This window comes from Megascapheus bottae, chromosome 31 (assembly GCF_031878675.1).
Source record: "Megascapheus bottae isolate mThoBot1 chromosome 31, mThoBot2.hap1, whole genome shotgun sequence".
NCBI lineage: Eukaryota > Metazoa > Chordata > Mammalia > Rodentia > Geomyidae > Megascapheus > Megascapheus bottae.
This window is the reverse complement of record NC_143539.1, coordinates 1289682-1309254: the sequence shown is the minus strand read 5'-3', so window position 1 is coordinate 1309254 and position 19573 is coordinate 1289682. Positions and strand designations below refer to the sequence as shown.

Below are 19573 nucleotides of genomic sequence, written 5' to 3'. Positions count from 1 at the left end.
CAGAGCTCAGTCTTGTGGCCAGGAGACCCACTGGGGTTGGTCTGGTTCTTGCAGCACAGCTGGTCATGGTTCCTCCCTTTCTCACCACGAGTCTGCATGTACAATTCCACACAGGTTTTTCCTGTTGGAGTCTTATCAGAGGAACCCTCAACCTAACATCCTGAAGCTGTCCCCATCCGTGGTGTGTTGACTGCTTTGTCAGGGTGGACATCCGATTATAATTGTATCTCAGGCCTTTTCTGAGTCCATGACGGGGCCTGAGTGAAATTCTTTAGGGGTTTCTTGGGGACAGTTGACATTCAGGAACATGGCTGTGGATTTCACCAGGAAGGCGTGGCGGTGCCTGACCCTGGCTCAGCGGGCTCTGTACAGGGACGTCATGCTGGACAATGACAGGAACCTGGTCTGTGTGGCTGAGGACGACCTCCCAGCACAAGACTTTGCCTTGTTTTCCCCTGAATGTCTGGAGAGCCCCAGGTTCCATGAGTAGACGCAGAGCTCCACCAGTTCAGAGACGGCAGCATGCTAACGTGGTTCCTGGACTTTAATAATGACTGTCCTGTGTCCTGCCTGCTGTGCAGTGCATCTCCACGTCCCACAGCTTGACTGTGCAGGACTGCATGTCAGCAGTGGCAGGCTTCTCTCATTTTCTTTTTTCCAAGATATTTTTTTATCACAGAATTTATTAATCTTGATTTTTACATCATATTTCAAATGACATATTTAACAAACAAGTATTCAAGAAGGGAATCTCTATATACAATCCTTGGCACTTACATTTTAGAACAAAATTAAAATTAGGCAGAGGGTTTATATGTCATAGATACATATTAATCTATGTAATAAAACTTTGTCTATAGAGTCATAGATTTTTATATCTATGTAGTTGTGTTTATATTTCCAGTACTATGTCCAAAGCATTGGGTCCACAGATATCCAGGCCTTCCTCTTGAACTGTGTGGATGTTTTAAGGATTCCATGCGCCTTTTGTTCCTTTCATCTTGACCTGTCTCACTGAACATGATTTGCTTTAGATTCATCCACTTCCCTGTGAATGCCATTACTTTATCTTGTCTATTGGCTATGGAGAATTCCACCACATTTTTTTGTATCCATTCATCTGCAGTAGGACATCTGGATTGTTTCCATCATCTGGCTATTGTGAACAGTGCAGAGATGAACATGGCTGAGCAGGTGTCCTTATCATATCCTTGGTTATGATGTTCAGGATAGAAGCCCAGGAGTGGTATGGAGGGATTTTAAGAAAGCTCTGTTTTCAGTTCTTTAAGAAACCTCTGATCCCAGGAGTGTTGCCTAGTGGTACAGTGCTTACCTAGCATGCAGGAAGACCCGGGTTCAGTTTCTTGGTGCCACATACATAGAAAAAAGCCAGAAGTGGTCCTGAGGCTCAAGTGCTAGAGATCTGGTCTTGAGAAAGTGGAAGAACAGTACTCAGGCCCTGAGCCCAAGCCCAGGACTAGGGGGAAACCAACCAACAAAAAAAGGAACCACCACACTGCTTTCCAGAGAGGCTGAACTTGCTTACAATTCCACCAGCAGTGCAGTGGGGTTCTTTTTTCTCCAAAACCCTGCCAACATCTGTCATTGTATGACAAAATCTTGGCCACTCTTTTTGGGGAAAGTTGGTATCTTAGGGTTGTTTTTATTTGCATTTCCGCAGATGATGAGCATGTTTCTCGTTTTCTTTAGTTCCTTATTTCCCTTGACCTTTTTCCCCCTCCCAGCCTTCTTTCCTTTCTCTTGAGCTTGTCACAGTCTAGGCAGGTCCTCTCATCACTGAGCTACATCTCAAGTACCACGAAGACCTTCCCTCCTTCCATCCATATATCTTCCCTTCGCTCCTTCCCTCCCTCCCTCCTATCCTTCCCTCCTCCCTCCTCCCTTCCTTCCTTCCTTCCATCCATCCTATCCTTCTCTTTCCACAGCAAATTGTCTTCTATAAACAGGAATCTCCCCTCCCAGCGAGAGTGTCATTTCCGTGTTGGAGCGCAGAGAAGAGCCCTGGGTGGCACAGAGTGATGTGAACACACCAGGGGAGCTGAATGGATGGGATGGCACAGAACATGGGAGCGCAGGTAAGAGCTCAGATGGGCAGAGAGGGAGCTGGGGAGGCTGGACACCAGTGGAAGGTTCCTGTAGGAGAACACGTGTTTCTCTACTGTGAGCCCTAAAGGACTTGAGGATTTCCCCCTTGTCACCTGTCCTGCAGAGTAAGTGCCATTCTGTGTCTCCACTACATTTCCTAATCCATTAAAAGCGCTTGCAGTTTGGTTCACTGGCTAATCCTGGGTGTGCAGTGCCCTGACCATCTTTTCTACTTGCTGCCTTCATTTCCTTCAGGTGGAGACCTGGAGCTAGATGGCTGCACATTCCACCTCTTAGATTTCAGGCTTCTTCTGTAATACAACTTTGTGTTGATGATGATGATGGTTTTTAAAGGAAAGTACGTGTTCATTTTATCCTGGGGTACTTTTTTTTGGGGGGGGGTCCCTTGACTAGTATCTAAATGTAATTAGGATGCATTGGTAAAAGGCCTGGGACACTTCTCCTATTAATGTTCAAATCTGCTTGCTGTGAGTGTGTGGGAAGTTTACAGCTGATAGTTTTGTTTTGGGTGAGGGTCTTGTCTTCCCTTGAAGGAGATTGGCTCAGGCTGCATGTTTTCCTCATAGGAAACAAGGTTTACCTCTTTGTAATCAGTTTTCCAATGAAAGAATCCTGTCTCTTTTGGTTTTGTAAATAGTAGGTGTTATGGTGCTCAGAGGTCATATGGCTCGTGTATGTGTGTATGTGTGTGTGTGTGTATATCTGTGTGTGTGTCTGTGTGTGTGTGCAGCCACATAGGCAAGGAGCCTCATGTCTGCATTCAGTGCGAGAAGGCTTTCTCTATGTGACCCAGTCTCATGGTTCACGAGCGCAGCCACAGTGGCAAGAAGCCCCATGGCTGTACACAGTGCAAGAAGACTTTCTCGGCAAATTCCAGTCTTGTGGTTCATGAGCGATGCCATAGAGACTTGAGCCCTACATCTGCACATGTGCGGGAAGGCTTTCTCCATAATTTCCAATCTTGTGGTTCACAAGCGACGTCATATGGGATGCAGCCACACGTCTGCACAACGTGTGCATTCATCACAATGTCAAGGCTCACCATTCACCTCAGGACACGCACCAGGCAGAGGCTGTACAAGTGTGGTGAGTGAGCAAGGCGTTTGTTTCACACTCTCACCTCACCAATCACCATGCTGCACACTGGGACAGACAGACCCATAACACTGTGCCCAGTGCAGGAAGGCTTTAGCCAGGCCTTTTTCCTCACGGTGCACCCATTGCACAGTGTCTGTTTCCTGCCTTCTCCTCTCTCTCTCTTTCTCTCTTCTCTCTCCTCTCTGTCTATCTGTCTGTCTGTCTGTCTGTCTCTGTCTCTGTCTCTCTCTCTCTCCCGCTGTCCTTCTCTCCCTCCTTCTCTCTTTAGTTTTGGCCGTCCTGGTTCTTGAACACAGGCCCTTGAAAGTCTTCTTGGGTCATCTGAAGGCTACTACTCTACCACGACACCCGACCACCACTTCAGGCTAGCTTGTGTGTCTTGACTCAGAACCCTGAGCTTCCCAGGCCTCAACCTCTGAGAACTAGCATTGCAGTGTCGGACTCTGGGGCAGAGCTTATTATTATGTTGTTATGTGCAAGGATTGAATGCCGCCTATATATTTAAATTCAGTCACTCCTCTCATCCATGGAGGAACCAGGACCTTAAGTCCCTCAATCTGCTGTGCCATGTGTAAAAAACTGCCCACAGGAAGCAGCCCCAGTGTTCCCTTTGTCTTTTTCTCCTTTGCACAGGTGACATTTGAGGACGTGGCTGTGGATTTCTCTGAGGCCGAGTGGCAGTGCCTGACCCCGGCTCAGCGGGCTCTGTACAGGGAAGTCATGCTGGACAACCACCAGAACCTCGTCTCCGTGGGTGAGGAACTTCTGTCCCATTTCCAGCTCATCCTCACCATTTCTTTGTAGAATATTGTGTAACAGAGCCAGCTTTGCTGGGTGCTGGCAGCTCATGCCTGTCTTCCTCCTTACAAAGGAGCTGCCATCTGAGGAGCAGGGTTTACAGCTCCTCTAGGCAGGAAAGTCTGAGAGACTCTTACCTATAATTAACCAACAAAAGTCATAGTGGAGCAGCGGCTCAAGAGGTACAGTGTGGCTTTGAGCACAAAAGCACAGGGACAGTACCCAGGCCCTGACCTCAGTACAGGGACCTTCAAAAGCAAAAAGGACAAAGAAAGGAATACAAGGGTTTTGCAAGTGTGTCTCAGATACCCTCACTTTCTGATCGCTTGCCATGGGATGAAATAAAAAGACAAATATTCTACCACACACTGGTGGCCCATTCCTCTAATTCTCAGTACTCAGGAAGCAAATAACTGAAGGTCATGGTCCAGTGCCAGCCCAGCAGATAAGTTGCAGAGTCCCTCGTCTCCAAGTAAACACTAAAAACTGGATAGCAGAGCTGTAAGTGGTACAGCAGTAGTCTTCAGTGCAATTTGCTCAAGGAAAGTAACCATGCCTCGAGTTCAAACACAAGACCAACAAAGGGACAACCACAATCTTACTTCATACCTTTCCATGCTGGACCTTCAACTTTTGAAGTTACTATGTGTGGTTCATTTTACTGTGGTATGATTGTGTGTGTGTGTGAATCTAGTGCATGCACCATGTCATTAACCAAGGCCTTGCACTCTGAGTTACAAGAGGTGGTAATGCAGGATGCCTTACCACGTATGCATTCCACCATTAGGCTGATTTATTGGAGATGCACTCTTATGAACATTTACCCAGAGCTGGCTTTGAACTGTGATTTTCCAGTTCTCAATCTCCTGAAAGGTGACAGGAAGGAGTCAATGGCACCCAGCCTGCATGCCCATTGTAGCTGAGTGGAAATGCCAGCCACTCAGTGACACAGGAAAATGTGTCCCCATCTCAGCATATTTGGCTTAGAGGCATCTGAATGCTGAAGTCAGAGGGGGACATTTTAGGTGTGTCCTGGTGTCACAAATGCCCCATCTGGAAATAATCCTTGAGGGTCCATGGTGTCTGTCTTCTCTCCTGCTGTCCAGGACACATGCCTTCCTCTTTATACACTGCACAGGTCTTGCTGTCTCCACACCAGACCTGATCAGATGTCTGCAGCAAGGCAAAGAGCCCTGGAGAGGGAGAAGAAAGGAAACTTCAGGAGAAAGACAAGGTAAATAGAAATGAACAGAACAGCACCCCAAAACACATGTCCCAAGGACATGAAGGCCCTCAATGTGACTGCAAAGTTTGGCTAAACTGAAAATGCTTCTGGTGGATTGCTTTTTTTTTTTTTTTTTTTTTTGCCACTCGTGGGCTTGAGCTCAGGACCTGAGCACTATCCTTGGACTTTCTCAAGGCTAGAACTCTACCACTTGAGCCTCAGCATCAGTTCCAGCTTTTTTTTCTATGTATGTGGTACCAAGGAATCGAACCCAGGGCTTCGTACATGCTAGGCAAGCACTCTACCACTAGGCCAAACTTCCGGCCCCTGCATTGCTTTTTAAATGGTCAGTCCTGGATTTTGAACTCAGGTCCCGAATGCTTTACTAGACCTATGATGATCAAGGTTTATTTTCTTCAACTTGAGCCACAGCTCCTCATCTGGTTCTCTCATGGGTTACAGGAGAGAAAAAATCCCAAAGCCCATCATCAGTGAATCACACATTTAATCCCAGATATGAAAGACTCTAACAATTAGGGTAACACTTGAAATCCAGCCCCACAGGAGAGTCCATGAGACTAATGGGAATTAAACCACCAGAAAATCAGGAAGTGGTCCTGTGGCTGAAAGTGAGAGAGGATTAGCCAGGATCTAAAGAGCTCAGGGACAGTGCTCAGGCCCATAGTCCAATCTTACGCCTAGCAAAAACAAAACCAAAGAATAGTCTCAGGGACTTTCCATCCATGGCTGGCTTTGAGATGCATTGCTCAGTTCAGAGCATCCTGAGTATCTAGGATGACAGGCAAGCAGGGTAAGGATTTCTTTCTCTTGTGTTTCAGATGGGCCATCTGCATTGTCACAATTCCCATGTAAAGCATGTGGGAGAACCTTCCGCAAATTCTCTTCCCTGTCAGAGCATGAGAGAATCCATTGTGAGAAAGCATTCTATGAATGTGGAGACTGCGGGAAAACTTTTCCCTGCTATTCGGAGTTGCAGGAGCAGTGGGGGATCCACTCTGGGAAGCACCCTGTAAAATGCCAGCACAGTGCCCTGTGCTCTAACCACTCATCCCAGTTTACAATGCCTTTGGGAATTTACACAGGAGAGAAACCCTACCAGAGCCAGACTTGCAGCAAATCCTTCAGCCGTAGTTCATCTGTTGAGACACACAAGACAACCCACACAGGAGAGAAACCCCACCAGTGCAAACAATGCCACAAGTCATTTAGACGGGTCTCCAGGCTTGGAAAACATGAGAGGACACACACGGGAGAGAAACCCTACCCATGTGATGTGTGTGACAAAGCCTTTCGACGTCAGTCATATCTTAGAAACCACCAGCTGCTCCACTCAGGAGAGAAACCCCACAGATGCAATGTGTGTTCAAAATCCTTCACTCTACGCTGCCATTTGATTATCCACCAGCGAATCCACTCAGGAGAGAAATCCCACAGATGTAATGTGTGTGACAAATTCTTCACTCAGCGTTCGAATCTGATCACCCACCAGCGAATCCACTCAGGAGAGAAACCCCACAAATGCAATGTGTGTGACAAATCCTTCACTCAGCGTTGGACTCTGATCACCCACCAACGAATCCACTCAGGAGAGAAACCCCACAAATGCAATGTGTGTGACAAATCCTTCACTCTGCGTGGGACTCTGATCACCCACCAGCGAATCCACTCAGGGGAGAAACCCCACAGATGCAATACCTGTGGTAAGTTCTTTACTCATCGCGGAAATCTAATCACCCACCAGAGAACCCACAGAGGAGAGAAACCCCACACATGCAAAGTGTGTCACAAATCCTTCACTCATCCCCAAACTCTGATCATGCACCAGCGAATCCACTCAGGAGAGAAACCCCACAGATGCAATGTGTGTGACAAATCCTTCACTCAGCGAGGGACTCTGATCACCCACCAGCGAATCCACTCAGGAAAGAAACCCTACAGTTGCAATACTTGCCCTAAGTTCTTTACTCATCGCGGGAATCTAATCACCCACCAGAGAACCCACTCAGGAGAGAAACCCCATACATGCAAAGTGTGTCACAAATCCTTCACTCATCCCCAAAATCTGATCGTCCACCAGCGAATCCACTCAGGAGAGAAATCCCACAGATGCAATGTGTGTGACAAATCCTTCACTCAGCGAGGGACTCTGATCACCCACCAGCGAATCCACTCAGGAGAGAAACCCCACAAATGCAATGTGTGTGACAAATCCTTCACACAGCTGTCAACTCTGATCAAACACCAGCGAATCCACTCAGGAGAGAAACCCCACAAATGCAATGTGTGTGACAAATCCTTCACTCAGCGCTGCCATCTGATCACCCACCAGCGAATTCACTCTGGAGAGAAACCCCACAGATGCAATGTGTGTGACAAATCCTTCACTCAGCGCTGCCATCTGATCACCCACCAGCGAATTCACTCTGGAGAGAAACCCCACAGATGCAATGTGTGTGAAAAATCTTTCACTCGGCCCTCCCATCTGATCACCCACCAGCGAATCCACTCAGGAGAGAAACCCACAAATGCAAGGTTTGTGACAAATCCTTCACTCAGCGCTGCAATCTGATCACCCACCAGAGAATCCACTCAGGAGAGAAACCCCATAGATGCAATGTGTGTGGCAAATGCTTCATTGTTCCCTACACTCTGATCACACATCAGCGAATCCACACTGGGGAGAAACCGCACGAGTGCACACACTGTGCAAGAGCTTCAGGTCACCGTCCAACCTAGACAACACAGGAGGACACACATGGGAAAGAAACCCTAAACATGTCAGCAGTGCCACACATCCTTCAGAGACAGCAGCAACCTCAAGATTCGCCAGAGAAACCTCCCTAGGGAGAGACCCTACAAATGTCCTGTGTGTACCAAATCCTTTACACAGTGCTCCATCCTCAAGAGTCAAGAGAATCTTCATAGCACAGGGGAACGAACCTTGAGTTTTCAGGGAACAGGGGACGAGCACACGAGAAGAAACATGGAGAAACTACACCTGCAAAAAATCAAACCTCTACAAATCCTGACAATTCAAAGAATTCCCCCACTGAATCCTGGGCTTTAGAACCCATCACAGCATCTAGGAAGGAGAGGACCCGGGAAAGAGGTGAAAGTTGACATCACTTGACCACTGCACCAGTTCTCACAAGGCCATACACTTAGCTCAACTATGGGGCCACTTGTCCTGCCAGACAGAACACTGAGTGGAAACTCCAGTAGGAACAAGAGTGGTAAAGCTCAGACTTGTAGGTGGCATGGCTCTAGTGGTAGAGAGCTTGCCTGGCCAGCCTGAGTCTTTAGTTCAGAGCCAACCCTCCATCCATACAGGACTTGCCGGGCTCTGGTGTCTCACCCCTGCAACCCTAGCTGTTGAGGAAGCTGAGATGTGAGGATCATCTTGCAGGGCAAAAAAATCCATGAGACTCTTATCTCCACTTGATCACCAAAAATGCTGCTGAAGTGGAGCGATGGCTCCAGTGGTAGAACTCCAGGCTTGAGCTAAGATGCTCAGGGACAGTGCCCAGGCCCTGACATGGAGAAATGAAGCCAGAGAGCCATGTTTCACTGAGGAGAAAACCTAGTGTGGCCACTGAAGTATGGATGCATAGTCACAGTAGGAAGAGTTTCAGTGTTCTGTGATATGTGCAGTGGAATAATTAATAAACCTTATCAGTCATCAGTAAAAAGTGGAAAACTCCTCTTTCAAAAAATGAAAGTGCCTCTGTAATCTGCAGTTCCTAACATAAAGGAGAGGTACTGAGTTCTATGGTGAAGGTTGTATGGAGGTTTAAAGAAAAGCTGAATTAGGTGTAATTGATAGGAACTATCTTAGAAGACTTGGCCGGCCCTTGAGTGTGTTGAATCTGTGTGGAATGAGGGAACATGTTGGGCTGTATGGATGGTTGTTTTGTTGTATTGAACTTTACTGTGTTCTTCCCGATATTAGGGAATGTCTTTGAATGTTTGAATTCTGAATGTCAATAAATGCATTAGGAACCTGGCACTAACGTGTTACTTCTTATTTCAAACCCACCATGCTAGGGAGCAAAGAGGAACGCAGGGCTCAGCCCTAGTGTGCCCCCCCACACAAGCGGGGTTCCCATAAAGCAGACCTCTAGTCTCTGGGTTGTGGGCTGGAAGAGGAGGGAGGGAGGCAGGCAGCGGTTCTGAACCCCTTTAGAATGAGAGCTTCATGGAGCAAGCACCCTGGCACCACGGCAGAGACATGGCAGGAGCCCACAGTGCACACGCCTGGGCTCTGGGATCCAGGTGAGGCCCTGGATTTTGAATTCAGGTCCTGAGCACTTTACTTGACCTATGATGATCAAGGTTTATTTTCTTCAAGTTGAGCCACAGCTCCTCATCTGGTTCTCTCATGGGTTACAGGAGAGAAAAAATCCCATAGCCCGCCATCAGTGGATCACACATTTAATCCTAGATATGAAAGACTCTAACATTTGGGGTAACACTTGAAATCGAGCCCCACAAGGAGAGTCCATGAGACTCTAATGGGAATTAAACCACCAGAAAATCAGGAAGTGGTGCTGTGGCTGAGAGTGAGAGAGGATTAGCCATGATCTAAAGAGCTCAGGGACAGTGCTCAGGCCCATAGTCCAACCTTACACCTAGCAAAAACAAAACAATGTAAAATAAAACAAGACCAAAGAATAGTCTCAGGGACTTTCCATCCATGGCTGGCTTTGAAATGCATTGCTCAGTTCAGAGCATCCTGAGTATCTAGGATGACAGGCAAGCAGGGTAAGGATTTCTTTCTCTTGTGTTTCAGATGGGCCATCTGCATTGTCACAATTCCCATGTAAAGCATGTGTGAGAACCTTCCACAAATTCTCTTCCCTGTCAGGGCATCAGAGAGTCCATTGTGAGAAGGCATTCTGTGAATGTGGAGACTGCAGGAAAACTTTTCCCTGCTATTCAGGGTTGCAGGAGCAGCGGGGGATCCACTCTGGGAAGCCACCTGTAAAATGCCAGCACAGTGCCCTGTGCTCTAACCACTCATCCCAGTTTAGAATTCCTTTGGGAATTCACACAGGAGAGAAAACCTACCAGAGCCAGACTTGCAGCAAATCCTTCAGCCGTAGTTCATCTGTTGAGACACACAAGACAACCCACACAGGAGAGAAACCCCACCAGTGCAAACACTGCCACAAGTCATTTAAATGGGTCCCCAGGCTTAAGAAACATGAGAAGACACACACGGAAGAGAGGCTCTACGTATGTGATGTGTGTGACAAAGCCTTTCAACATCGGTCACATCTTAGAAACCACCAGCTGCTCCACTCAGGAGAGAAACCCTACAGATGCAATGTGTGTGAACAATCCTTCACTCTATGCTGCCATTTGATCACCCACCAGCGAATCCACTCAGGAGAGAAACCCCACAGATGCAATACCTGTGGTAAGTTCTTTACTCATCGCGGGAATCTAATCACCCACCAGAGAACCCACTCAGGAGAGAAACTCCATACATGCAAAGTGTATCACAAATCCTTCACTCATCCCCAAACTCTGATCATCCACCAGTGAATCCACTCAGGAGAGAAATCCCACAGATGCAATGTGTGTGACAAATCCTTCACTCAGCGGGGGACTTTGGTCACCCACCAGTGAATTCACTGGAGAGAAACCCCACAGGTGCAAGGTTTGTGACAAATCCTTCACTCAGTAGAGGACTCTAATCAAACACCAGCGAATCCACTCAGGAGAGAAACCCCATAGATGCAAGGTATGTGGCAAATTCTTCATTGTTCCCTACACTCTGATCACCCACCAGCGAATCCACACCGAGGAGAAACCACACTAGTGCACACACTGTGGCAAGAGCGTCAGGTCACCCTCCAACCTGAGACAACACAGGGGGACACACATGGGAAAGAAACCCTAAACATGTCAGCAGTGCCACACATCCTGCAGAGACAACAGCAACCTCAAGATTTTCCAGAGAAATCTCTCTAGGGAGAGACTCTACAAATGTCCTGTGTGTACCAAATCCTTTACACAGTGCTAAACCCTCAAGAATCAACAGAAAAATCCACAGCACAGATGAACACTGCAGTTTCAGGAAACAAGGGATGACCACACCAGAAGAAACACAGAGAAAACACACCAGGAAATATCAAACCTCTACAAGTACTGACAATTCAAAGAATTCCCCCACTGAATCCCGGGCTTTAGAACCCATGAGAGCATCTAGGAAGGAGAGGACCCGGGAAGGAAGGAGAAAGATGACATCACTTGTCGACTTCCCCAGTCCTCACAAACTCGAGAGTCCATATAATATAGTTTGCTGAAGAATGAGGCCACTTGTCCTGGCATACAGTACCCTGAGTTGAAACTCCAGTAAGATTGAGAGTGGGGAAGCTCAGATTTGAGGGTGGCATGGCTCCAGTGGTGGAAAGCTTGCCTGGTCAGCCTGAGTCTTTAGTTCAGAATCAACCCTCCATCCACACAGGACTTGCCATGCTCTGTTTTCTTACCCCTGCAGCCCTAGCTGCTCAGGAAGCTGAGATGTGAAAATCATGGTGTGAAGACAGCCAGGGCAGGAAAGCCCATGAGACACTTATCTACTGCGAATCTTAAAAACTGCTGCTGTAGAACACCAGGCTTGAGCTAAGATGCTCAGAGACAGTGCCCTGACATGGAGGAATGAAGCCAGAGCCCCTGTTTCACTGAGGAGAAAATGTAGTCTGGCCACTGAAGTTTTTATGCATAGTCTCAGTAGGAAAAGTTTGAGTGTTCAGTGATACCTGTTTGGGACAATTAAAAAAGGTTATCAGTGGTAAGTAGGAAGTGAAAAAATCCTTTCAAACAAGGCAAATGCCTCTCAAATCTGCAATTCCTAATATAAAACATGGGTACCAGGTTGTAAGTTCAAGGTCTATGAAGGTTTTAGGAGAAAGCTTCATTAGGTGTAAGTGATAAGAACTTTCTGAGAAGCCTTGGCCAGGCTCTTGAGTGTGTTTAATCTGTGTGGAATGAGGGAACATCTAGGGCTGTATGGATGGTTAATTTGGTGTATTGAACTTTACTGTGTACTTCCCGATATTAGGGAATGTCTTCTAATGTTTAAACTCTGAATGTCAATAAATGAGTGAGAGACCTGGCACTGAAGTCTTTGCAATTTCTAACCCACCATGCAAGGGAACAGAGAGGAAAGCAAGGCCCAGCCCTAGTGTGTCCCCTCTCCACAAGCTGGGGCCCCATAGAAAAGACCTCTAGTCTCAGGGTTGTGGGCTGGAAGAGGAGGGAGGCAAAGAGTGAGGGAGGCAGGCAGCAGTTCACCCCATCAGAATGACAGCTGCATGGAGCAAACACCCCACCACTATTGGAGAGACATGGCAGGAGTCCACAGGCTGCAGGCCTGGGCTCTGGGATCCAGGTGAGGCCCAGGAGAGCTTCCCTGCCTCTGGAGACTCCCCCTCCACCCGGAGATCCCCAGTGCTGCCCGGGCCACAATGAGAAGACAGCTGGCCGGGCAGCAGAGGCCCCGTGAGCATCGCGTGCCACTCGCAGGCCCAGTGGACATGGACATCTTGCACACTCTCCCCATTAGGCCAGGCTCCTGCCCCAGAGGTGGAATGTGTGGTGAGCGGCAGCCTCTGTGGTTAGCAGGGTCGGGGTGTGCAGTGGCCCCTGCACACTACTATTTCCCAGGGTGTTTCGGGAAGGCAGGGGAGGCAGAGGATTCTGGGAGGTCCTGGCCAGGGCTGATGGCAGCTATGGCTGGAGTCCAGGTGAATGACTGTAGCTCATTTTCCATGACAAGGGGCACTGGCCACGGGCTCCTGTGTGGGCAGCAACGTAGGCTCTGTAATACCTGCAGGTTGTCTTTTGGTATAGACACAAAGACAGTGGTAGAGAGCTTGCCTGGCCAGCCTGAGTCTTTGACCCACATTTTCTTCTTCCCTTCCTCCCCTCCCTCCCTTCCTTCCTTCATTCCTTCCTTCCTTTTTTCTTTCCCTGTCTCTGTTTTTTATTCTTTCTTCCATCCTTGCTTTTTCCAGTGTGTTTTATTGACTAAAACTGGATACATACTGAATATACCAGAAGCAAACTTGAAGGGTCACAATTCTATATACTCATCCCCACAAAATGGTCTGTGTGTGTGTTTGTGTGTGTGTGTGTGTGTGTGTGTGTGTCTGAGAGCTGGTGTATGTGTGTGAAGTTTGAACTCAAGAGTTGGATGCCTCCTGGAAAGTGCTGGAATCCTGAGCTACACCAAAGTCCTCAGTCCAGGTCTGCCGGGGCCAGCCGACAGAAAACCAGGGTTGGTAGATTGGGATTCCTGAAATAGGGGGCAGGGACTAGGAAAAAATAGAAGAGAGACAAACAGATGGGGTTTGGGAAGGCTACAGCCCAAATCAGGAGCCACAGCTTAAGAGGCCTGTAGTCCAAGAATGTAGCCCAGTTTATTTCCAGTTCTGACCTTAAATACACTTCTTTAAGGAACTGCCAGGGGCTACATTCGGACAAACTTTATCAAGTCTCAAATAGGTTGAATGAGCAGCGATCCAGTCCCAAATAGATTAAATGAGAAGCTATCAAGTCCCAAACAGGTTAAATGAGAAGCTATTGACACAGCCCAAAATCATGATAAGAGCTTACTTCCTTGTGTACTCAATTGTGAGGGTCCAAGGTCACTTACCCCACAGTCAGGTTACTGACCACACAATCGGTCCCCAACACAGGTCTAGTTAAATCTCCTCCTTTGAAACTCCTATCTTTCATCTCCAAATCAAGAGGGATTCTTAGAAGTGTGGTCAGCAGTGTTGGTCTGGACAGCCAGGGTGGTTCAGGGCTGGGCCGCCATTGCCTCACATCTGCTCTTCCCTCCCCAGGCCCAGGAAGTTCAGCACGTTCTCCTCCCAGGAGCACAAGGACTGGCTCTGTTCTGCCTGACCCTTGCAGGACAACGCAGTGCATTCTTCTTTCTTTTTATTTTATTTGATTATTGGGGTGATGTCCAGAGGGGTTGCAGTTACAGTCTTCAGGTAATGTAGACGGTACTTCTAGAACATTGTTACCCTGCCATGTTTTCTCCCCCTTCCCCTCCACCACCCCCTCCCAATCAGCTTGTTTTTCCCTTTCCTTCCTTCCCATTCTCAAATACACAAAGAAACATATATACAATATACCAGGGTCCAGAGTCAGATACAGTACCAGCATGACATAAACCTTAGGGGAAAGAAGAAGAAAGAAATAGCTTCACACCAGCCTGGTGTGCTGACTCACCCCAATAATCCCAGCTGCTCAGGAGGCTGAGATCTGAGGTTCAAGGTTCAAAGCCAGCCCAGCACTAAAGACCATGAGGTTCTTATCTCCAATAACCACTAGAAAAGTGGCACTGGGGCTGTGGCTCAAGGGTCCGGTGGTCAGCCTGTACTCAGGGACAATGCCCAGGCCAGGGACAGGGCAGTAGCCTTGAGCTGAAGACTTCAGTGACAGTGCTCAGGCCCACAGTCCAAGCCCCACAACCAACCTAAACAAAAAGAAATAGCTCGACACAGTACACTAAGAACAACAGTCACAAAGGTAAAGCTCTTCTTTCCCTCTCCTGGAGTTCATGTCGCTTAGCCTCGTCCCATGTGGACCTGTGTACATAGCATTGGAGCTATTATGTTCCTCTCCGAGGAGAGGCCCAAACCTATACTGATTGGTACACAGGAGAAAAATTAATTTAGGCCTCACAAGTGCAGGCTTCGCGCTCACAAGCCCGAGGTTGAATTCCTCAGTCCACACAGGAATAAAGGCTGACAGTCGGCTGTGGCTCAAGGGAGAGAGCCCGGGTCTTCAGCGGAAAGGCTCCATGGCCGAGATCAAGCTGCAGGCCTGGAGGACATTCAGTTACCCATTCTAGACGAGGGTGTGTGCGCTGGGACCTCCCCTCCCCCTGGAGCCAAAGTCCCCAGGTGATCATAACCGGGCATCTTGGGAAATTCAAATCCCACCCAACCCCCGCCCTCCCTGGGGCCCCGCCCAAGAGCCGCCCCTGGGCTCTGCCCCGCCCCGCCCACCGCCAGGCCAAGCCCCGCCCCACGTCCAGGCCCATCTCCTCCCCATCGCCCCGCCCACCGCCAGGCCAAGCCCCGCCCCACGTCCAGGCCCATCTCCTCCCCATCGCCCCGCCCACAGCCAGGCCAAGCCCCGCCCCACGTCCAGGCCCATCTCCTCCCCATCGCCCAGCCCACCGCCGCGTCCCCTGGGCTCCGCCCCCGCCCCGCCCACCGCCCCTCCCGCCCCCGTCCCTCCACGCGCCCGCCTTTTTCCCAGCTGCTCCCAGCTCCTCCCACACCGGGAGCGGACCACGTGGAGCGCGGGTCGCCGTGCACGGTGAGTCTCCCTCGTGTCCGCGTCGCACGGACTCTGCGCCTCGGGTCCGCCCAGGATGGCCGAGGCTCGGGGCCCGCGGCCCGCGGTCCTCCGCCTGGAGCGCCGGGCGCCCGGCCGGTCCTCCCTGACGTCCGCCGGGCGGGCCGGGGCCGGGATCCCCACCCGCGAGCGGAGCCCAGGCTGGGAAGGCGCGGCCGGCGGGCCCGGCTCCTCCCCGCTCCGGCCCACGGCCCAGGCCCCGCCGAGGTCCCCCGCTCCCCCTGCGGCCCCGAACGCCGACCCCGTGGGTCCGGGAACCCCGCGCCCTCCCGGCCTCCCTGGGCGCCGCCTGCGGGGCCTGCCCGCCGGTCTCCTCGGCCCCCACCCCTTCCCTCCCCCGGCTGCTCCACTGGGCGGGGGCGCGGGAGGGCTCCACCAGGCCGCCGCTCCGGGTCCTCGCCGACCGCCCTCGGCCGCGGGGCTGCTCCGCGCTGGGTCCCCCGGGTCCTTTCCTAACACCGGTCCTAGGGCTGAGCGCACGGCCTGAGCGCCGCTGCGGTCCTGGCCGCTTCGCTCCAGGCTCGGCTGTCGACCCTGGAGTCGCAGCTCCGTGTCTGGCTTGGCTGGTGGTCAACTACAGGAACCTGGACTCCCTGGGTGAGGACGACCTCCCAGCACAAGACTTTGCCTTGTTTGCCCCTGAATGTCTGGAGAGCCCCAGGTTCCATGAGTAGACGCAGAGCTCCACCAGTTCAGAGACGGCAGCATGCTAACGTGGTTCCTGGACTTTAATAATGACTGTCCTGTGTCCTGCCTGCTGTGCAGTGCATCTCCACGTCCCACAGCTTGACTGTGCAGGACTGCATGTCGACAATGGCAGGCTTCTCTCATTTTCTTTTTTCCAAGATATTTTTTTATCACAGAATTTATTAATCTTGATTTTTACATCATATTTCAAATGACATATTTAACAAACAAGTATTCAAGAAGGGAATCTCTATATACAATCCTTGGCACTTACATTTTAGAACAAAATTAAAATTAGGCAGAGGGTTTATGTGTTATAGATACATATTAATCTATGTAATAAAACTTTATGTCTATATAGTCATAGATTTTTATAACTATGTAGTTGTGTTTATATTTCCAGTACTATGTCCAAAGCATTGGGTCCACAGATACCCAGGCCTTCCTCTTGAACTGTGTGGATGTTTTAAGGATTCCATGCACCTTTTGTTCCTTTCATCTTGACCTGTCTCACTGAACATGATTTGCTTTAGATTCATCCAATTCCCTGTGAATGCCATTACTTTATCTTGTCTATTGGCTATGGAGAATTCCACCACATTTTTTTGTATCCATTCATCTGCAGTAGGGCATCTGGATTGTTTCCATCATCTGGCTATTGTGAATAGTGCAGAGATGAACATGGCTGAGCAGGTGTCCTTATCATATCCTTGGTTATGATGTTCAGGATAGAAGCCCAGGAGTGGTATGGAGGGATTTTAAGGAAGGTCTGTTTTCAGTTCTTTAAGAAACCTCTGATCCCAGGACTGTTGCCTAGTGGTACAGTGCTTACCTAGCATGCAGGAAGACCCGGGTTCAGTTTCAGGACTAGTGGGAAACCAACCAACAAAAAAAGGAACCACCACACTGCTTTCCAGAGAGGCTGAACTTGCTTACAATTCCACCAGCAGTGCAGTGGGGTTCTTTTTTCTCCAAAACCCTGCCAACATCTGTCATTGTATGACAAAATCTTGGCCACTCTTTTTGGGGAAAGTTGGTATCTTAGGGTTGTTTTTATTTGCATTTCCGCAGATGATGAGCATGTTTCTCGTTTTCTTTAGTTCCTTATTTCCCTTGACCTTTTTCCCCCTCCCAGCCTTCTTTCCTTTCTCTTGAGCTTGTCACAGTCTAGGCAGGTCCTCTCATCACTGAGCTACATCTCAAGTACCACGAAGACCTTCCCTCCTTCCATCCATATATCTTCCCTTCGCTCCTTCCCTCCCTCCCTCCCATCCTTCCCTCCTCCTTCCTGCCTTACCTTCTTCCATCCATCCTATCCTTCTCTTTCCACAGCAAATTGTCTTCTATAAACAGGAATCTGCCCTCCCAGCGAGAGTGTGATTTCCGTGTTGGAGCTGGGGAAGAGCCCTGGGTGGCACAGAGTGATGTGAACACACCAGGGGAGCTGAATGGATGGGAAGGCACAGAACATGGGAGCGCAGGTAAGAGCTCAGATGGGCAGAGGCGGAGCTGGGGAGGCTGGACACCAGTGGGAGTTTCCTGTAGGAGAACACGTGTTTCTCTGCTGTGAGCCCTAAAGGACTTGAGGATTTCCCCCTTGTCACCTGTCCTGCAGAGTAAGTGCCATTCTGTGTCTCCACTACATTTCCTAATCCATTAAAAGCGCTTGCAGTTTGGTTCACTGGCTAATCCTGGGTGTGCAGTGCCCTGGCCATCTCTTCTACTTGCTGCCTTCATTTCCTTCAGGTGCAGACCTGGAGCTAGATGGCTGCACATTCCACCTCTTAGATTTCAGGCTTCTTCTGTAATACAACTTTGTGTTGATGATGATGGTGGTTTTTATTTTTTTTTTATTTTTTTATTTTTTATTTTTGCTAGTCCTGGGCTTGAGCTCAGGGCCTGAGCACTGTCTTTGGACTTTCTCAAGGCTAGAGCTCTACCACTTCAGCCTCAGGACCACTTCCGGCTTTTTTCTATATGTGGTACCGAGGAATCGAACCCGGATCTTCATGCATGTTAGGCAAGCACTTTAACCTCTGGGCCAAACTCCCGGCCCCATGATGATGGTTTTTAAAGGAAAGAACGTGTTCATTTTATCCTGGGGTACTTTTTTTTTTAAGGGGGGGGTCCCTTGGCTAGTATCTAAATGTAATCAGTATACATTTGTAAAATGCCTGGGAGACTTCTCCTATTAATGTTAAAATCTGCTTGCTGTGAGTGTGTGTAGAAAGTTTACAGCTGATGTTTTTGTTTTGAGCGAGGGTCTTGTCTTCCAGTCAAGTAGGCTGACTCAGGAGGAATGTTTTCCTCATAGGAAACAAGGTTTACTTCCTTGTAATCAGTTTTCCAATGAAAGAATCCTGTCTCTTTTGGTTTTGTAAATAGTGCGTGTTATGATGCTCAGAAATCATATGGCTCGTGTATGTGTGTATGTGTGTGTATGTGTGTGTGTGTGTGTGTGTGTGTGTGTGTATGCAGCCACATAGGCAAGGAGCCTCACGTCTGCATTCAGTGTGAGAAGGCTTTCTCCACGTGACCAAGTCTCATGGTTCACGAGCGCAGCCACAATGGCGAGAAGCCCCATGGCTGCACACGGTGCAGGAAGGCTTTCTCGGCAAATTCCAGTCTTGTGGTTCATGAGCGATGCCATAGAGACTTGAGCCCTACATCTGCACATGTGCGGGAAAGCTTTCTCCATAATTTCCAATCTTGTGGTTCACAAGCGACGTCATATGGGGTGCAGCCACACGTCTGCACAACATGTGCATTCATCCCAATGTCAAGGCTCACCATTCACGTCAGGACACGCACCAGGCAGAGGCTGTACAAGTGTGGCGAGTGAGCAAGGCGTTTGTTTCACACTCTGACCTCACCAATCACCAGATGCTGCACACTGGGACAGACAGACCCATGCCACTGTGCCCAGTGCAGGAAGGCTTTAGCCAGTCCTTTTTCTTCTCTGTGTACCCATTGCACTATTAGTCTCTCCCTCTCTCTCTCTCTCTCTCTCTCTCTCTCTCTCTCTCTCTCTCTCTCTCTCTCTCTCTCCTTCTCTCTCTCCTTCTCTCTCTCTCTCTCTCCCTCCCTTCCTGTATCTCGTTCTGTCTCCCTCTCTGTGTGTTTCTCCTGCCTTCTCCTCTCTCTCTCTCTCTCTCTCCCCCTCCCCCTCTGTCTGTCTGTCTGTCTGTCTCTCTCTCTCTCTCTCTCTCTCTCTCTCCCGCTGTCCTT

General features: G+C 49.3%; 1 protein-coding gene across 1 annotated transcript; it reads left to right on the top strand.

Moving 5' to 3' along the window:
* The first annotated feature begins 6329 nt into the window (after nt 1–6329).
* LOC150043434 (uncharacterized) lies at nt 6330–16332 on the top strand. Its single transcript, XM_090321957.1, has 4 exons — nt 6330–7801; nt 15560–15619; nt 15674–15966; nt 16127–16332. Exons 1-4 carry the CDS (start codon nt 6330–6332, stop codon nt 16330–16332), a joined length of 2031 nt encoding a protein of 676 aa, XP_090178083.1.
* Nucleotides 16333–19573: the final 3241 nt, after the last annotated feature.